This window comes from Letharia columbiana (assembly GCF_014066305.1).
Source record: "Letharia columbiana isolate WasteWater2 chromosome Unknown Sc0000005_s0, whole genome shotgun sequence".
In the NCBI taxonomy this organism is placed as follows: domain Eukaryota; kingdom Fungi; phylum Ascomycota; class Lecanoromycetes; order Lecanorales; family Parmeliaceae; genus Letharia; species Letharia columbiana.
In genome coordinates, this window is record NW_023501041.1 from 381,002 (window position 1) to 402,401 (window position 21,400).

Here is a 21,400-nt window from a genome sequence, read left to right on the forward strand (position 1 = left end):
TAAATCGAGATTCTTCTTAATAATCGTTTTAATTAAAATTTTCGCGAATTAGTTTATCGAAATTATTAAGTTAATAAATCTCGAAAATTATAATATAATATAATTTCGCATCTTTTATATATATAGATTAATTCGATATTATAATATTAACTTAAAACCTTTAATCTCTATAAATATTAAATTATTTAGATATATAATTAACGATAAAGCTCAATTTAGATAAGAGAGATTCTTAGTTTTAATAATATCTAAGTTCTATAAGAATTATATTTAAGTTAAAATAAAGAATTTATTTATATATAACTTCGCTATTAGATAGATTTATATTAACGAGTATTATAATATAAAGTTAAATATCTTCTTAATATCTATATTAATTACCGCCTATAAGATAAAGTAATCTAGAATTATTATCGAAGACTTCGCTTATACGTAAAATTTGAATAAGAAGAAGTAAGTATATTATAATAGAATAGCGAAGAAGTTTAAGTATTATCTACTATTTATTTATAAATATTTAATTATATTATAAATTATATTCTTTACTAATATAATAATAATAATTCTATTAATTAAGTAGTCGTAGTAAGAGATAAATATTATTTTATCTAAGATAATAAAGAAGAAATATTATAATATTAAGAAGTATATAGAGAATATAAAGTTTCGTCTACGCGCTTTATCGAATAAGAAGTTAAAGAGAAATATTAACGAAATATAGATAATTCTAGATAAACTAATAATTAAATAAATAGTAAAATCGAGAATTATCGATAGCGACGCTTTACTTATAAAGCTTTTATCTTATAAAATAAAAAAGATTATCTACTTATTAAGCGATAATTAGAGGAAAATTCTTTAAGATATTAATTAGATTATTTAAGATTAAACTAAAATCGAGTATTTTATATAATATAATAAGACTTAGAGCTAAGAATATAATCTACTTAAATCTATATACGAGTTATACTTTAATAAGACCTATAAATTACGCGTTATAACTATTATTTCTAATATTCTCGAATTCTTTAAGGCGTATTAATTAAAGCTAATCGATATTAAGTATTATAATAATAAGAATTATTATAAGTCTAAACGATAGCGATTAATCTTTTAAATTAGATAGTATAAAGGAGAATTAATTATAGTATTCGTAAGATAGTATATATAATTACTATTTATACGACTTAATAAAAAATACTTTTAAATTTATCGTATTAAAATAGCTAATCGATATTCTTAATAAAGATATCTACGAATATTCTAAAAAGCTAATAATATTTATAAGTTTCTTTATAATTAATCTAATTATTACTTTAATATAATCTTCTCCTCTATTTTATTAATCTCGAATAATATTAATAGACTTATAATAATTTAAGTAAGAGTATCTAAATAACGAAATTCTTTAATACTCTTTAGTTATTTAATTTAAGAATCGCGATAGCTTAATAGTATAATCTTTTAAGAATAATAATAAATCTTACTTTTTTATCTTAATTAAGCGTTTTATAAATATAGATATAACGCTAATAAGAGTCTTTCGCTCTATTAATCTAGATACTAATTAAGAGAAATAATAGAATATTTAAATAGATAAAAGAGTAATACGACTATTATAGGAAAATAAAAAGATATATAACTACTACTTAATATTAAATAATTTAAAAAGCCTCGATAATAAGATTTTAAATAGAAATATACGAAGAGAGATAATTCGTTTTTAAATATATAATAATACTATATTATCTTTTTAGATACGCTATTTATAAGTATACTTAATTATTCTAAAGCTTCTATACTATTTTAATATATAATTATAATTTAATATTAAATAACTTATAAGATCTAGATAAAAAAATTCTAAATAAGAAGATTAAATAAAAGATACTTAACTTAAGAGTTAATATTTATAATAGATATAAGAATAACGATATAAGTAAAGAAGTAAAAGATAAGATAATTTAGATATATAATAGATAGAGAGATTAGAAAAGATATATATTATTTTTAAATAGATATTTTAAATATCTAAATAATATATAGTATAATCCGACTTTATATCGTATTATTTAATTTTAACTATTCGATTTAACTATTAATTAATCTCTTAAATAGATAAAATAAATAATATAATAAGATTTATTAAATAAAGATCGATCTATAAGACTTATTTCTAAATTAGAATCTCTATTAATTCTATAATATTCTTTCTAATATATCTTCCTTTAGAATTATTCTACTTCTTTTAGAATTCTATAATTTAATTAATCTTAGATATAAAATATAAGTCTTTATAAGTTAGCGTTATATTATCTTTATCTATCTTATCTAAATTATTTTATATTAATATTAATTTAAGAATTTAAATAATATTAATTATCTCGCGTAGCTTAATAATAAAAGAGTCTAATTATAAAAAGATTTACTTCTTTTTAAAATAAGAGATAGAAAAGAGATATCTAATTAGAAGCGCGCTTAACGTTCTTTATAATTAAATAAAGCTTAACGAAATCTTTAAGTAATTAAAGAATATCTTTTTAAGAATCTTTATATCTAATATTTTAAGAGAATAATTAAATAATTACGAATTAGATATAATTATAAAAATTAACTATATATATATATAAGCTTATAAACGTAGACGACTAAATAAATAGTCTATCTCTATTAATAATATTAACTTTATATTATAATTATATATCTTTAATCGAGCTAGTTTCTATATATATTTAAAAAAAATTATAATTAATATATTAATATTACTTCTTAATATTATTAAGATCTAGATATTAATTCGCATTATAATAAATAATATCGATTTTAATATATTTATAAATATATTAAAAGAAGATAAAGTGTATAATACTATAATAGATCGAATTATATATTATATCGATAATAAAGATATTAAAATTAATTATTCCCGAAAATTTAAGATAATTATATTATCGATATATAAGCGAGATTAAAATTCTATATTCTTTATAATTAAAGAATATTAAGCGAATAAGTATTTATTTTTTATATATATCTACTATTATTAATACGCGAAGAGATTATTTATCTTAAGAAAAGAAAAAGATAGCGAAGATATTAAGAGAAATATATAAAGCGATATAATAGTCTAAGTCGATTATTCTCGCTATTAGCGAAAGAATTCGAAGTCGTAGTATATATATATATAAGAAATAGTTAGATATTTATATTATAATCGTTATATTCTCTAAAGCTTAATTAATTTCGAGAAATTCTATAATATAAAAAGTCTATCTTATTAAAATAATCTATAATCTCTATTTTCTCTAAATATCTTTTTACACTTTATACGATATAAAATCTTTATCTCTAATATAATTAACGTCTTATATTATTTAATAGCGTTAGACTTAAATAACTTCTAGAAAATCTATTAATATAAGTTTTCTTTATAAGCTATATTCTAATAGGCTTTAATTAGAGAAAATACGCGATCTTTATTAAATAGAGAGAGATAATATAAAAGGCGTTAAAGCTAATATTTAATCTCTATATCTTATTAATAGAAGTTATAAAAAGGCGATATTAACTATAATAGAAATATACTATTATATATAAAACGACTTCGAGTTATTAAAAAGAACTATACGTTATTTTTAATAGTTATAAAGTCTATAATAATATCGTTATCGATAATTATGTAAATTATAATTTCATATATAACGTTATCTAGAAAATAAAATATATTATCGATATATTAAAGTAATCGTTATCGATAAGTATTTATACTAGAAAATCTATAATTATATATACTAAAATAGATATTATTTATAGAAAAATACTTGAGAATAGAAAAGTAAATAAGAAAGTGTAATTAGAGTAATAATATTTAATAATAAGTAATAATTAACTTAACGTTAATTATTAATAGAAAATTTATCTAATTCGAATAGAGATTATTAATAAAAACGTTATTTAATTTAAATAAGATATTTAAGTTAAATAAGTAGTCGAATTTAGATAGAAATTCGACGCGCTTTAATTTAAATAAGTTAAAAACGCGCTAATTAATAGCCCCCTTTTTAAGTTAATAACTTTTCTTTACCCTTTCATTTTTTTATCTATTTAAACGTATTTACTTTTATATTTTATTTATTATTATTTTTAGCATTTAATATTAATTTTATTCTAATTTTTAATAAAAATAGAAGACTTATAATACTTTATATTCTACTAAATAAGTCTACTACGTTTAAATTATAGAGATTATAAAAACTTTAAGATAGAATATAAAAAAGAGAATAGCGACGAAGAGAGCTAAAAACGCTAGAAGAGAGAAGAAAATTAAGAAGATAAAAAATATAAATTATAGCTTATTTATTCGCGAAGATATTACTAATTATATATTAGTAGAAAGCGAGTAAAATAAAAAAGATTAATAAGAGAAAAAGATATATTAAAGAATATAGATAGATAGATTTTAGATCGCCTACACGCTATAGAATATATAAGTTTAAGAAGAATATATATATATAGTACTTAACTACGACGATAATAAATTCTCAAATAACTCTATTAATTTATAGAAGATAAAGAAATTATTAATAATTATAACTACTATATATAACGAAGCTTTCTTTAATATTAACGATACTCTCTTAATTTTATATACTATTATAGATATTAAAAAAGATCTTTTTTTTAAAGTTAAAGATAAAGGCGAAGATCGTAAACTCGATATATTCTTATTTAATCTATATCTTCTATCGAGCTAATATCTTAATAGAAAGCGATAGAAAGACTCTTATTCGAATCTCGATTAAGTATTAAAATTATTAAATCTAGAATAAAGAGTAATAATATTAATTATTAGTTAATTAGTTTTAAAATCGAGTAATATTAATATAAATTAGTTAATATAAACTATAGAATTTAGAATAATTCTTATTAGCGATAAAGAATTAGAATTAATAGAATAAAGTAAGAATATATTATATAATTAAATATCTAGATCGATAAATATATACTAAGTCGAGATAGAAAATAACTTATTAAGAGAAGTCGCCTTTATAATAACGAAGTTAAAGTACTTCGTATAAAACTTCGATATAAAAATAAGTATATATTTTAAATATAGTAGAATAATAATTAAATCGCTATAGATAATTCGATATTAAAAAGTATTACGCTAAATAGAGTCGTTAAACGCTATTATATCGAAGTCGCGTTATTAATATATAGCTTATTTAAACCTCTTATCGATATATCTATTAAATAAAATAAAGAAATTTAAAGCTTCGTTAGCGTCTCTAATAATATCGAATTATATATTATTAATAGATTAGAATAAAGAAAGATATATAAATTATATTTTATAAGATAGCTTAAATAAAGATAATCGTTAGATCGCGCTTTAGAATAATTTAATATAACGAGAAAAATATAATTATAATATTAAAAAAGAGTATCTTAATATATTTAAAATAATAAGAGTTATCTTATTTATAATAATTATAACTAATAAAGATCTTAAATATCTAGATCTTTAAGAGCTAAGTTTCTAATTAAAGTATTATATTAACGCGCTTAATTAAGTAATAATTAAAATATAAAGAGATTAGAGATAGTAACTCTATAAGAGTATTCGATTTATACGAAGTATCGATAATTAATCTATATATTTCGAGGCGAGAAAGATATTAATATCTTTAATTAATTATTACTATTAATACTTTAAGCTCTTTCTAACGAGAATATAGCTTTTTAACTATATAGACAATTTTCGTTTAACTCTAATAAAGAAAATTCGAGATATTATTTAATCTTATCTTAAAATCTATATAATATCGTTATTTAAAGATTTAAAAACGATAATTAGCGACTTATTAATCGATCTTTAATTTATATATCGAGATTTATAAAATAGATAGAATATAATATATTTTACGAAATTTAGATTAATTAGCTTCTTTAGCTAATAGTCTTTAAAATAAGAAATACTTCTTATCTTAATTAATAATTATATCGTTATATAAAATTTTCTTCTATAGTAAGAGAGTATCTCTTAAATTTAAATAAAGAAGTAAATATCTTTAATTACTCTTATTCGATAATACTATAATTTTTATAGTAACCGCTCTTTATTATAATTTAAAGAACTATAATTCTAGATATTTTTATATTAAAAGATAAAATAATAAGAAAGTTAAAGGTAAGCTCTTTATTACATCTACAAATTTGAAAAGTTTCTATAAAATTTGAAATTGCTAATCGCGCGTTTATCGCGGAAATTATAAAATTCGTTAGATTAGTAAATCTAATTAGAATCTACTTAAATTCTATCGATTTAGTAAATCTAATTAGAATTCGCTTAAATTCCGCCGGTTCAGTAACTATTCTAATCTTTTTCGCTAGTTCTACTAATTTAATAGTAATACGTATAAAAAAAGAAAAGTTCTAATAATCGATATTATAACGATAAGATTTTATAATAATAAGTATTAACGCCAACTTAAATTTAGCTACGGAATTAAACGATTTAATAAAATTAGTCGCGTAAGTAATACTCTAATATAGCGTATATTAATAATAATATATATTAATGTCATATATATATAGAATAGTACTTAGAGTATATTAGAGTATATTACGTAAAATTTTTAAAGTTACTAAAATTTTTTAAAGTTATTAAACTAATAAAACTGGCGGAAAGAGTTAGAATAGTTACTAAATCGGCGAAAAGAATTAAATATAGATAAAGTCTGCTAAATAGACTAAATCGTGCTTATAGTACGAACCCGGCGAAAATTATATGAAAAGGAACTTTTTAGATTTATAGATATATTATTTTACTACTTATATAATTATAATACTTCTTAGAAATATACGAGTATATTAAGAAGTTTTAAAGAGATATAAAATAATAGAAAAGACTTATTATATATTATATATTACGATAGCGTATTCTAGAGATATATTTTAAATTAATAAGAAAGGTATAAAAACCCTCTAAATTAAATAATCTATATAAGAATTCGCTAGATAATATTATCGAGGAATTAAACTTTATAAGCGCTTTAAGAGAAGTTATATTAAGGTTTATTAATACTAAATTATTTAAGAGGTTAAATTTAAATTTACTCGAAGATAACGAGAAGATCTCGCGAGTTATTAAGAAATAATTAATATATAAAATAACTAAATAGAAAGAAATTGATTTAATAAATAATAATTAGAACTCGAATCTCTCTAAGCTTAAAATATAAATACTTTATATCTCGATAAGTAGGGAGGATAGATAAAAAAGGTTAAACTTTAATATATCGTTTATAGCTTTACTATAGTAAATAAGAGAAAAAACGATTTACGAAGAGAATAAGTATTTATAAATTAATAAAGTTATATTAAATAGAGAGGAAAAATATAAAGAATATATAGCGTAGTAAATAGAATAGGGAGGGTTAGTCTCTTTATTTACTAGGCGAATTAAATAAGAATTAATAAAGGATTAAGCACCGCTATAGCGCTTAAAATTTTAATTATTTAAAAATCTATATTTTAGAGATTATAAATATTATTAATATTACGATAAGATATCGCGATAAATCTTAAATTAATAACTTTTATTAGATGCTTAGAGGTATCGAGTTCGATTTAAATTAAATACTCTAGAGACGTCGTTATAATCGGCGATATCGTTTAATTCGAATACGCTATAAATATTAATATTACTAGCGAGATTAGTTAATCTAGAATTTTTATAAATATTATTATAATTAGTAATACTATCTAGCTCGAATAATCTCGAAAATCTTCTTAATATATATTTAATTAATTAAATTAAATTTTTAATAGATATTATTATTATTAATAATATTATTTAACTCGAATAATTTAAAAAACCTATCTTACGTATAGTTTCTCGAATTTTTAGATATATACTATTAAATTAATAGCTTATAGTCGCTTTAAAATCTAGCTAACTCGAATAAATACTATCTTAACTTATTAAACGCGAAGTTTATTATATTTAATTACTAAACTAGCGAAAAGAATTAGATATAAATAAAGTCTACTTAATAGACTAAATTATACTTATAATATAGACTCGACGAAAATCGTACGAAAAGGAACTTTTTAGATTTATAGATATATAAGTATTTAATAATATATATATCGATATTATTTAAGAGATATATAATTAATTATTCTACGACTATTTCGAAATAGTATATATCTATAAATTACTTAAAAGAAAATATTATTAGCGAGATATAAGGGCTATCGTAGCTATCTACGTTAAGAATTACTATATCTATTAAAGAATTAAAATATCTCGCGATCGAAAGTATAATTTACTATAATTTCTATTAATCTTATAGAAATAATAGTAAGATATATTAGTCGACTTCGTTATAGACTTATCTATATTTAATAACTATAACGCTATTTAGATAGCGATCGATTAGCTTATTAAGAAATATTACTATATAGTTTATTTTAATATCGATAAAGATATTATCGCTAAGAAGATAGTTAACTTACTACTTAAAGAAGTATTTCGCTTATATAATCTATCGATCTTAATAATATCGAATTAAGACTTTTAATTCATAGCTATTATATAAAAGTCTTTTTACGAGAGACTAGATATTATAGTTAAGCTATTAATAGCCTTTTATTCTAAAATCGATAAATAGATTAAATAAGCGAATTAGAATATAAAGCGTTATCTTTAAATATACTATAACTATATATAGAATAACTAAATAAGATAATTATCTATTATCGAGTTCGTTAATAATAATACTATCTTATCGACTATTAATATTTCATCTTTCCTCGCGAATAAGAAGTTTTATTCTCGAATAACTTTTAGCTTAAATACTATCGACTATAAGATTATATATAAGCGTCTTAATACTACTTAGGCGAAGGATATTACGAACTATATGAAATAAGTTCTTAAATATATTTAAAGTAATATAGATCGCGCTTAGAAGGCTATAGTTATATAAATTACGAGCGTATTCTTAATATATTACTTACTACTTAGTCCTATGGCTAGCGGGCCTTAACGGAGGTATCCCCTATTATATCATATCTTCTTCCCACATATATAGTTCGATAGTCTTATTATTCTAGTTCTATCTCACTTATACTGATATCGCATCTATGCTAGTCCTGATATTATAATAAGGCTCCTTTATACACTCGATAAAGAGAAATATATACGGGCCAATTAACGCACACTCACGCCTATTCGAATTAGCGGATAAATAATTAATAAATAAACGCGCTGATAAGGGCTTTGTTAAGATACTAACTTAAGATCAAGATATTACGACCGATTAAGGTTAAGATAGGAACTTGAGGCATCGTATCCTTAAGTTAGTCCACTAAACGGGTAATTCGTTTCGGTATAACGGAACGGCCTCTGGACAGTAGGAGGGATAAAGCACCGCTGGACCATTCGTACTGCAAGCGAATCACAAAGAAGTTGACAGACAACACCACCCCACCACAGTGAGCCTGCTGCAATAGCGACGGGAACAGCCCCGAAACGACTCGATTCGACCTCTTCACTAAGCATGTCGATAACACACATAGTGAGCCTGCTACAAGGGCATATGCGGCATTTACATAGTGAGCCTGCTACCAAATGACATTCAACACATTCGATTCTTTCCCTATCTTCTTACCAAATCCCACGAATCAACAAGTGCTTGAGTTACGGGAGTCATCTACGTCAGTCAGGTCATTGGCTGCTGAGTACTCGCTATGGCAGCTTAGGACGGATACATGGGACTGGCAGCTTAGGACGGGTAGGCCTACGGGGTACTGGCAGTCGAAGCGGGTACGTGGGATCGGCAGTCGAAGCGGTAGGCTTACAAAGCGGATGGATGCAGTGGACAACTACCAAGCAAGATAGCTACGAGTTGAGACAAAGGATGCAATGGATTTTTGATGGCAAGAGCATGGGAGACACAGGGCAAATCTACAGTGCAGCTCCCAGGCCAGGCTGCCAACGGGTGTTGGAGGTGGATTCATGACACATGCATGCGTTGGATTTTCTTCAATTCTATCGAAGGATTATGACAAGAAGACTGGACAAGGAGAAGAACTCGGAGAATCTTGCTGGCACGCAGGCAAGATATGGCCAATATCTCCAGGATCTCTGCAGGACAATGTGGGTATGGCAGGCATGGATGGCACAGTCAAGACCAGCATGCGATCCGATGTTTTCGACTACTACCACTACACCTCGGCAAATCTTCTCCGGTCGAGGCCTACACGGACTATGGATGTTTGGAGACACAGGGCAAGCAATGGGCGTGCATCTCCGGTCTACCAGCCATGGGGGCCATGGCTATTGAGAGGGGGGGGTAGTGTTACGAGCGTACCCTTGACACACTACTCACCACTCAGCCCTATAGCTAGCGGGCCTTGGCGGAGACATCCCCTATTATATCATGCCTTCTTCCTACCTACATAGTTCGATAGCCTTATTATTCTAGTTCTATCTCACCTATACTAATATCGCATCTATACTAATTCTAATAATATAAGCTAATAAGTATTAATAAAAGGTTACTTTTTAAATAGACGATAAGATCTTTTTAAATAGTAAGAATATTATCTTTAATCGCCCTTCCCGCAAACTAAACTATAAGAGACTTAATTTATTCGAGATTATAGATCTTATAAGAATCTTATATTATCTAAAACTTTCGCTAATTATAAGAATCTACGACGTCTTTTATCTTAATCTCTTAAATCTTATAGTAAATAACTTCTTATTAGAGTAGATAAACTCTTCGCCGAAGTATATTACTATTAATAATCGAATCGAATAGATTATTAAAGAAATACTTAGCTTTAAATTAATCTATAGCCGTTTTAAGTATAAAGTTAAGTGGGAAAATCTCGATAATAACCTCAACTAATATAATACGAACGGCGGTGAATTCGAAAATTGCTAGAATCTGGTAAACGACTTTCATAAGCGATATCTCGAAGAGTCTTATCTATAAAGAAATTAGGGCGAGGGGCCTTCAATAGCGATAGCGTTCTCGGGCCGGAACTACCTCAAACACTCCATTTTCAGTCGAATTAAAATCGTTCGATGTCTTTATAATAGCCTCATTTTTTCTAAAACCGAGAATCGATCCCTTAGATCTATATTAATCGGGAATTATCTTATATATAACCTTCCGCGTAGATCCCCGTTGCTAATAATATGTGCTAGGGCGCGGGGCTACTCAGTAGTGGAAAACTTGCCGAGAATATAAGAAGACTAAGAAGACTGAGAAGACTGAGAAGACTGAGAAGACTGAGAAGACTGAGAAGACTGAGAAGACTGAGAAGACTGAGAAGACTGAGAAGACTAAGAAGACTGAGAAGACTGAGAAGACTGAGAAGACTGAGAAGATTAAGAAGACTAAGAAGATTACTACTATATAGTATTAATTCTATTAAGAGAGAATTCTCTAAACCTCTCTACCCTTCGAAAGCTCTTCGAGAACCCTTCGAAGGCTTCTACCGGAGGGGCCGTTCTCGTAAGCTCGAAATTATTTATAATACTTATTTTAAGATCGATATAAGATTATTCGCTTCGTTAAGATTATAACTATAATTTCTTTAAAGAAATTTCTTATAACGATTATTAATTATAAATCGAAGTTACTTTATCTATAAATTTGAAAAGTAAATTTTTATACGATTTACGCCGAGTTCGTATTATAAGTATAATTTAATCTATTTAATAGACTTTATTTATATTTAACTCTTTTCGTTAGTTCTACTAGTTTAGTAACTTTAAAAAATTTTTAATAACTTTAAAATTTTTACGTAATATACTTTAATATACTTTAAGTACTATTCTATATATATATAATATTAATATATATTATTATTAATATATATATTATTATACGCTATATTAGAGTATTATCTACGCGATTAATTTTATTAAATTATCTAATTCTATAGCTAAATTTAAGTTAACGTTAATACTTATTATCGTAGAATCTTATCGTCGTAATATCGATTATTAAAACTTTTTTTTTTTATACGTATTATTATTAAATTAATAGAATTAACGGAAAAGATTAGAATAGTTACTAAATCGGCGGAATTTAGGCGAATTCTAATTAGATTTACTAATCTAACGAATTTTGTAATTTCCGCGACACACGCGCGATTAGCAATTTCAAATTTTGTAGAAACTTTTCAGATTTGCAGATGTTATAAATAGTCTTAAGATCTTTATACCGAATCGCTATATATAATAAAGTCTCGAAGTTAAGTTAATCCTTAATTTAAGGCTAATCGGCCGTTATATACTAATCTTTCATAACGTGAAATACGTAATCTAAGGCGTCTTATAATTCTATACTAATAGGCTCTTATAAGAATCGCTCTTTCTAAAGACGTATTTAATATACGAGATCATCACATAAATCCTCGACAACCTCTCGTTAAAGATGAAAATAACTTATTTCGACTTTTCCGTAAACGCGTTTCAGAGCGCCGAGATATATATTATAAATATCGAATATAGGGCGTTTAATATCGGGATCTGAAGTACCGAGCTTAAAGATATCTATTTACGTCTCGATAATACGTATAGAATTAATACCTTCGAGAGTAGTTTAAGAAAGATTTTAAGATATCGTAGGCTGAGATTAAGATTATAATGCGATACCTGTATCGCACGAAGGTAATCGACGTTATTATCGACTTTAAGCTTTTCTCTAAGATCGTAGCTGATTTTAAGAGTGTAACTATGAGAGAGCGCGCTCGGTATTTTGTTTTTGATGATTCTTTTAATATCGATTTGCAGTACGTCGAGCTATAGAGGATACGAGGCTAAAGTTAAGAATTAATTAAGACATATTAGAAATAGAGATAGAGAGAAATAGAGAAAATTAGAGAAGAAATTAATATTCTTAGTTAAGACTTACTAAATTCTTAGTTACTTTCTAATAAGATAAGAGTTTTCTAGAATAGTCTTATAGCGAGGCTTAATATAGAAGTAATTTTATTCTTAAGCTAGAGAGAAAGTAAGCTTTTTAATAACTTTAAAGATCTTTCGAAGCTATATTAATATATATATAGATTACGTTATCGCTATTATAAAATATAATTAATATTAGCTAAATAATATACTATAGAGAAGACTATATTAAAATTACTTGATATTAAATTAGAGTTTTTAGCGCTTACGACTCGATTCGATTTAGAAACTCTTAATTAATTATATCGTATTATTTTACTAATATTCTATCCGCTTAAATACGAATTCGGAAATTACTATTATTTATATCTACGTTTATAGATATAGTTTTCGTTATATTATATCGATTTTCTCTTAACTAGACTCTCTATATACGTATATATCTCGGCTAGCGACGTCGCTATAGCGTAAATATAAAAAGCTACTATCGTCTCTAATATCTCTAACGAAGAAAGGTACGATGCTAGGGTTCCCGGATACGATTATTTCTTTACTACTTTTATTATTTTTCAGACGTTAAGCGTATATATATACTTATTTTTCTATCTTTTCACTTATTAATTATAGAATATAATTTAACGAAGAAGGGGAATAGTATTACGAGCGTATTCTTAATATATTTCTTAGTCCTATAGCTAGCGAGCCTTAACGAAGATATTTCCTATTATATTATACCTTCTTTTCATCTATATAGTTCGATATCTTAGTTATCTTATTTAATATACCTATATTAATATTATATCTATATCGATTCTAATAGTCTATTTAGCGAATAAACGATCTCGTTTCTTAGCCTACTATAGTTCTATCTCCGAGTATTCTTCGGCGGAATTCTCGAGACGGCTATATTCTCTAATATTTAGAGAGGTTATAGTAATAATAAGTAGATATAGCGAAAGACTAAAATCTCGATTAATGGCTAATCGGGCTTATAACCTATTAATAATATAATAGGCTATGTCTAATACAATTAGGGCTAGGGCTATATATGAATGCTATATAAATAGATCGCATATATAGATAGATAGAACATAAGGAAAGAACTTTATGCAGTGGGCATAGGCCTAATATAAATGCAAAAAGTCGCTTGCCAAATCACTAAAGATTCGTCCCTTCGAGTCATCCGATTTCGGCTTGTGGCCCATAGTAAATCGGATCACTTCGGGGGATACATCTCAGCCTTCCAGGCGTGTTAGTTCCACATATGCGCCAAGTGGACTGATTACCCTGGCACACCATAGCCATAGCTATATGGCTGTTCCCCATGGCTATGTTACCCATGGCTACTGTTGCCAATAACTATGTCACCCATGGCTACTGTTGCCAATGGCTATGTCACCCATGGCTACTGTTGCCAATGGCTATGTCACCCATGGCTACTGTTGCCCATGGCTATATTACCCATGGCTATGTTTGCCCATGGCTATATGGCTGTAGCCCCCAGCCACATTGTGGCTAATGGCCATAAGCCGTGGCTAATGGCCATAAGCCGTCAAAACCAACAATAAATATCCTGCTGCCGTAGGCTTTCATAGATTCTATATCCTTTGCTACTCACATAGTAGAACTGTTCCGTTCAACCATTCCCGAACTACTAGTGGGCCCCTTTCGACACTCCAAAGGCTAGCCAACCCATCGCCCGCATCTCAAACCCTTAGACAAGCCCGAACTCCCATTCACGGACCGTACCGTGCCAAACACGTGTACAACGAGCCGTGTCTCGAGGAATTCGTGCAGCCCTATTACGAAGTGCAGGGTTCGTACGAGTCAAAATGAGGGTAAATTACAAATTCATACCCCTAATTTTATGAATCGGTAATTTGCCATTCCTTAGGGTATGAAAATGTAATTTACCATAGTGCGCTGAGGTTAGGTCTTCGGGGGTTGCGAAATCAGGCCGGACCGGCCCCGGGAGCCCCGAACTGAAGACCTCTAGGGTTCGCCGTGTAACTCGTCGAAATCTCGCTCCGGGGCTGAGGCGAGCTCTTAAATCCCCAACTCACCCCAATCCGCGATAAATTTAGGGTTCAATTTTCTAGGGGCTTTTTAAGGCTCCCGGGGCTTCTTTAGGGACGTTAAGTGCCGGGCACTTAAAGACGTAGTTTAATAAATTACAAATTCATACCCCAAAGAATGGTAAATTACATTTTCATACCCCAAGATTTGGTGGAGGGGTATGAAAATGTAATTAGGGGTATGAATTTAGGATCCAAGGTTTTGGGGTATGAATTTGTAATTTACCCGTCAAAATGACCTGTTATCTCGTCGTACACCGGGGAACTTTTCTCAGCATTAAAGAGCCTTCATCTAATTGAGGTTGCACTGGAAGAGTTCGAAGAAAGCGAGCTTATTGCAGTTGAGTCATCGAAAGCACCTGCTCTGAGATGGAAAGGTTGGCAGTGTCTGAATGTACAATCATTGCCGCAGGGCCAGCAGAGGCGTATTGTTTTTTGGAGCAGCGTCCACGACAGCACCAAGCCTACAGACCCCTCTCACGTCGACTTGCCGACTACATGGCCTTCTTGCTGCTACGAGGGGGGCTGGTATCTCTGCTTCTGTCGCTGCAGCTTGTCCATCGCCTCCCTCAGTCTCATATTCAAGAAAGCAACCATAGTCTCATACGTATGGCTCTCATAGCCCATTTCCGACGACGAAAACTTGCCTTGAAACTTCATCAACAGTGTATTCAACTTTTGCAGCTCCATCAGTACAATCTCTATCCGCAACCGTTCCTCGTCCTCCGCATCCATAGTGTATCCTCCAATCGTGACGCGAGAGGAGGCGGCGGAGATGTCAGCGAGGAATGTCCAGGAGGAAGAGGTGAGGTCGATGTGGGCGGCATATAGCGATAGGTATTTTGCCACCAAGGCCGCGAAGAGCATGACGAGGGTGCTGTCCTCGGTACATGTGCAATTCAGCAATGCCTCGCCCCGAGCGGTCACTTCTTTGCTGCAGCTCAACGTCGCTTCGAGGTTGGGATTGCTGGACCGTCGCGATTGATTGTGCACCTTTTGCAGGATCTGGGTTATGGAGTCGAAGCAGTTGCAGGTCTGGAGAATGTGGCTGAGTGCCCCGTTCGTTGCGTTGAAGGACTGTTGGTGGGAAGGTAGTGCAGTCATGCTAATGAAATCGTCTACAAAATCGTCTGAGGTTTCGAACAGAGGATCATCTTTCTCTGAACTAGGCAGACATCCGCGCCAGGGGGCGAGGAGGTCCGAATCAAAGTCTTGTAACGCGTTCGCTGGACTAGGCCAATTCGACATTGTCGCGTCCATTGGGGATTGTTGGGGGTCATTGTTTGGTGCGAAAAAGGCCTTTTCGAAGGGTAGTGCCAGAGTCTCTGTTGGCACCATGGTACTGGCCTGAGAGGATGCAGCCGGCTGCCATTCCAAGACTCCTGAGGATGATGGTGCCGGGCTTGTTGGTGTTGTCGTTGTCGTTGTTGAGCCTGAAGATGACGCCTGGGACTTTGGCGCACGACGCTTGCCCGTTCTTTGAGATGGACTATAAGTGCATGTTAAGCCTAGCTTCTTGCAGCGAGGGCATATCGGCCTCTCTTTTGTGCATTTCAGCTTGGCAAGATAGCACCCATCGCAGGAGGCTCGGTACTTGGTGTGGGGCTTCGTTGTGTCCATCCTTCGTTGCGGTGAGCGGTGAGTGTCCTTAACAATGTGGTCCTATGCGGTATTTGGCAACATGGTCGTATTTGGGTGAAGGTGGGGAAGATGTTTGTGTAAGTCGACGTCGAAAGGTACAATGTTGTGTTATGGGTGAAGGCGTTGAGATGGTCGTGCCAGCGGATGTTGAAGTCTATGTTTAAGCGTATCATGCTTTCTTTGTTTATGTTTTTAGCTGGGTGAGAAAGTGCTCGGGAATGTCAATCCCGAGATACCTGTTAGATTGTGAGGGATTATTTTTGCTGCATGTTGAGGTTACTGTGTCCTGACTAAGTTTCATAAAGAAGGGATCCGACTAGTCGAGTAGTGAAGGGTGTGCAGGACTGTTTTCAATGCATATTAAAAGTAGCTGTATTTTGAAATATTTCAAAAGTATTAAAACAGATCCTAGATCTAGCGCGGACACTAACCCGATCTGAGGGGTGTACATGCATGACGGCATAATGGGATAAGATGAGTGTTGAGAATTCCCGTTCCCTCTCCCTCATATTCTCAGACCGCCATCTCGGCCTATTCGGACCCTAAGTAACGTCCGCGATATATCAGTATCATTAATCGTCTTGCATCATGTATCCGCTTCTTACACTTCATATCTCACATGTTAGGTTTGACTTCTTATATCTTATTTCTTACCTCTTACTTCTTACATTTCAACATGTCACGCAAGCAGACTCGAAATGCTTTCTCGTCCTATTACGTATACCTTTGTTGAAGCCGAGTCATCTAACGTACTCAAGTAGTCTTCTTTTGAAAAGTCAAAACTCGATGTTATTTTTCATCATGATTTATCAATCAGCATCGCTTCCTGGAGCCAAACCCCCCCTGAAAGTTGACGTTTAAGAATGCGACCTGGGCAGTATATCAGAGTCAGTTGTTCGCTATGATGCCCTGCCGGCGCAACATGAAGATCCTTACGCCTTGCCCCTCGAGTCAGTTGGAAGATCCATACTTTCGACCTTATCTTTCAGTCGTATCTCACTGTACCCAGTCTTCATCTCATCCCCTTTCCAACTCAGTCTCATCTATGTCAGATTGTCGGAGCCGCCGTAGCAGGTCAAGTCGTCCAATTTGGCGGTGGCGTCACTGGGATCCAGAAAGGCCAGCGGGTGATGGGGTTAGAACCCCTATCGCAGCATCTACGCCCGCACCATTGCAGTAAACACCACAGCCTCGACCAGACACTGCATAGGCATCGGTACAAGCGCCTCGAAACAAGGAGGCTTCTAGCTCGACTCTGTCCTCCCAGACATCACGGTCGCGCCCCCTTCCTGACTCGCTATCCTTCGCTCAGGCCATTGTGCTTGTACTAGTCAGACTTCCTCGCGCTTCCCTTGCCTTGCAACGGCGTACAGCCCACGGGCCAGGCAATAATTTTGGGAGGCAGCTCATCTGTAGGCAGTTCTGCAATTCCAATTGCAGTAGCAAGCGGCCTCCGAGTCGTGACAACAGCATCGAAGAAGTATTCTGCGGCCGTCACATCACTGGGCGACGAATACTTTTCCGATCATGACAGTGCGACTATCGTTGATGACGTTGTCAACGCATCGAAATTCTCAGTAGGGATCGATACGATCTCGAAACCACCAACCATCAAGGCACCTGCAGACGTAGTTCAATGCCTAGGCAAAAGTAAAGAAACCTCGTGATCACGGTGCCGGCACCGGAAGACCGACCGAGGATGTAGAGGCCAAAGGAGGTACGCGTCCTCTTCCCCTGATTTGTAACCATTTTTCCCGTTACCCAAATGATACTCAACGAAGACGACCGCTGATCTTGTCGACCTATCTCAAAAACATTTGCCCTCTCATTCGCGCTGAAGGGAAAGTTCGTCGCCGACGCTCTCTATGTGAATATCATCCTTGATGCTTTGTAGAGAGGAGGCGGTCTAGTGGCCGTTCAGTAGGGAACGATACGTGCTGAGCAAGGAACTCCGGCCGCGAAGGTCGTTGTTACTCTCCGACAGGAAACGGATGCCTCTACGAGATATGTCAGACAGAGATTCGATATCAAATAGAGTCATTATCAAATAACTTACATACTATGATGAGATGAGAAAGACCGTCTCCATTACAGGCGGTGGATCATCGCCGCCTTACGGGAGTGGTGGGAGCGGAAGACGGCCAATGTCAAGCGCGCCAAGCTCTCTTGAGCCTGGAGAAAAGTCTATTGTCTCGATAGTGTAGGGCTGGTGGGGCGGAACGTCAAACTCCACTCATGCACTCTTTCTCCGTGAACCATACTCATCTCCACGCTTGGTTGATATATATTAAGCTCTACACGTAGTATTGTCACTTCAAGCGAGAGATGACCGCAGTTACTTTCGAGTCTGTTAGAGGAATTTTGCATCTGTTCTCACGCTATCTGCCTATTGATCCTCAATGCTGGTGTCTGTAGAAGCTACCTCGACGTGGTCGGTGTAGTTGCAAAGGTACGTGTCCCCTTGCTGCGTTACTTTGAACGCGCGGCTGCGTCCTGCTTGGCCCGGTCGTTGATGACGCTCATCGCAAGAATAGTACCGATGTCCTCGGCCGACAATTGCTTGGGCTTCATGCTCTTCTCCATGGCTTTCATCTCTTCCTCTGTCATCTCGGCCCCGGACTCCTTGCGCTTCTTTTCTGCTTGAAACTTGCCGGCGGCTGGGAAGCCCTTTGGCAGGGGAGCAAAGGTCTGGGTGTCTCCGTAAAGGAAGCCGACTCGGAGTCCATTGTTTGCCATTGCCGCCCTGATATCCTTGAACACCCCATCCTCCCAATCTTCTCCACCTGGCCAGATGTCCATGGGAGCTAGACCGCCTCTGCTGAAAAGAGTGTGCGTACGTTTGAAGTTGGCTTTGAACGGCTTGATCGCGGTGCCAGACTTGTCCACCCCTCCGCCGAGCAGGACAGTCACATTTTCTTGACTTCTCTTTATGTCCAGGTGATAGACCGCTTCGATCGGCGCACCAAAGACAAGCCACTTTCCACCCCTCCTCAGCTTTCGTTCCCTGCTATTTTGCTTGAACTTCACTCCGAAAAAGTACCAGTAGCCCTTGCCATACTGCTGGTCTTTTTGCTGTGCGCTCCTCAACGATCTATAAAAGCCTCCATGCCCTTGCTTGAATGTTCCCAGCTTCCCAACGCGCCTCTCGCGTTCGGCAGTCTGAAGTGGAGTCTCTGGGATCTTTGCTGTGCCTTGACAAAGACCTTCGACTCCATCCAGACCAACCTCAAAGTGTTTGAGAAGGACACATCGTTGATCTGTTGGAGATGGTATGGGGGGATCGATGCGCTCGAGAGTCAGCGTAAGGATTGGTTTAGCTTCCAGTGGCATATGGCTGCAGATCGCTTCCGTCAAGGTATTGGGCATGCTCTGAGGCTGAGGGACGGGTGGGTTACGCTCCTTAGTCTTGGGCTGGCTCTCATCAAGGAATGTGACCAAATGGTTACGAAGGCTCGCTGCAACGTCGAGCTGTTTTCCGCTCGAGCCTTTCATCTTGCCGTGACGCTCTTCACCGTCGTCTATATCGGTGTCGCGGGACCCGGAGATCATCTGCTTGGCTTTGTCCTTCTGTTGAGTCTGAGAAGCGTACGCAGAGTTGTCTCCAACGCTTGAGCCTGTCTCTTGCCGTTTGCCCTTATCTTGAGCCCGAGGACCGTCCAACATCGTCTCATCAACACCAGGGCTTGTCTCTCTGCCCTTACCCTTGTCTTGAGCGTTGAGAACAGCTATGGCTTCGTCGATCACGGATTGTGTCCCTCCTACTTCACTGTCATGGACGGAGAGAGCCCCAAGCTCTCGGCTGGGAGGAGTAAGGTCAGCCGGGATATGTTCGGAATCAGCGCTGGCAGTTCCAGTCGCGTATGATGACGTGCGCATCTCTCGGTCGTCATTGCTGGCCGTCGGCGTGTTATGGGGTATCGAGTTCCCCTCAGAGTCATGGTTCGGATTAGGGGTGGCACCAGTGGCGTCTGAGCTATTCGCCGGATCCGGCGTTGGCGGGCCATCATACTCAGGCTCTCCATATGGTCCGATACCAACGAAACGAGGGTCTCTCGTGAGTTCTTCCCACTCCTCGCGCCGTTCGCGCTCTGCGGTATCCACTGAGCTGTCTCCTTGAGAGGCCGAGAGCGATTCCTCGCCTTCACTTGCTGCTGTATTGCTTCCTTGGCTGGTTTGAGGGGCGGTAGGCGCCAGGGAAGAACCAACGCTATGGAACAAGGATTTTGGAGTTGATGGAACCTCTGAAGTTTGGTCAGCAATGCTTGAAGTTGAAAGCCTCGCCAGACTTACCACTCATGCCTTCATCTTCAAGTTCTTTCAACTCCTCCTGACGACCTTCGTCCATCATACGTGCAATGGCATTAGACTGCTCGGTCTCTCTAGCTTTCTTCTCATCCTCGAAAGAAGTAAGCTTGATCTCCGGGGCTTGACCAGTTTGCATCACCACGCGCTTCTGACCAGACATCGCGACAACATCAAGAAGCTCCATTTTGTCCGACTCACGGTCGATGGTCACGGCAAAGTCCTTGCAATTCTCCAATGCAGCGCGGATCTTTATTGCGTTCATTTCGACCAGGAAGGGATTATGATCGATTGGCGGTGGTGGCAGGGGCCAGGTCTCATCACCGTGGATCCCGAGTTGACCTTGCAGACGACGAGAGGCCGCTTGAACGTGGGGTAGACGGTCCATGAAGACCTTGGCGCGGTCTTCCTCGGCTTGCTGAGGATTTGCCACGTCCGCCATCTC

The 21,400-nt window shown here is 33.8% G+C and overlaps 4 protein-coding genes across 4 annotated transcripts; 2 read left to right on the forward strand and 2 right to left on the reverse strand.

Moving 5' to 3' along the window:
* Positions 1-10,034: 10,034 nt before the first annotated feature.
* HO173_002525 (uncharacterized protein) lies at positions 10,035-10,355 on the forward strand (the record flags this gene model as incomplete). Its single annotated transcript, XM_037304458.1, has 1 exon — positions 10,035-10,355. The coding sequence occupies one exon, from the start codon at positions 10,035-10,037 to the stop codon at positions 10,353-10,355; it is 321 nt and encodes a 106-aa protein (XP_037168551.1).
* Positions 10,356-15,525: 5,170 nt separating this feature from the next.
* Positions 15,526-16,632, reverse strand: HO173_002526 (uncharacterized protein; the record flags this gene model as incomplete). The annotated part of the gene is made up of 1 exon (XM_037304459.1): positions 15,526-16,632. One exon carries the CDS (start codon positions 16,630-16,632, stop codon positions 15,526-15,528), a length of 1,107 nt encoding a protein of 368 aa, XP_037168552.1.
* Positions 16,633-17,575: 943 nt separating this feature from the next.
* On the forward strand, positions 17,576-18,320 carry HO173_002527 (uncharacterized protein; the record flags this gene model as incomplete). Its single annotated transcript, XM_037304460.1, has 3 exons — positions 17,576-17,644; positions 17,706-17,788; positions 18,074-18,320. The coding sequence occupies 3 exons, from the start codon at positions 17,576-17,578 to the stop codon at positions 18,318-18,320; spliced, it is 399 nt and encodes a 132-aa protein (XP_037168553.1).
* Positions 18,321-19,122: 802 nt separating this feature from the next.
* HO173_002528 (uncharacterized protein) lies at positions 19,123-21,397 on the reverse strand (the record flags this gene model as incomplete). Its single annotated transcript, XM_037304461.1, has 2 exons — positions 19,123-20,894; positions 20,944-21,397. 2 exons carry the CDS (start codon positions 21,395-21,397, stop codon positions 19,123-19,125), a joined length of 2,226 nt encoding a protein of 741 aa, XP_037168554.1.
* Between the last annotated feature and the right edge of the window lie 3 nt (positions 21,398-21,400).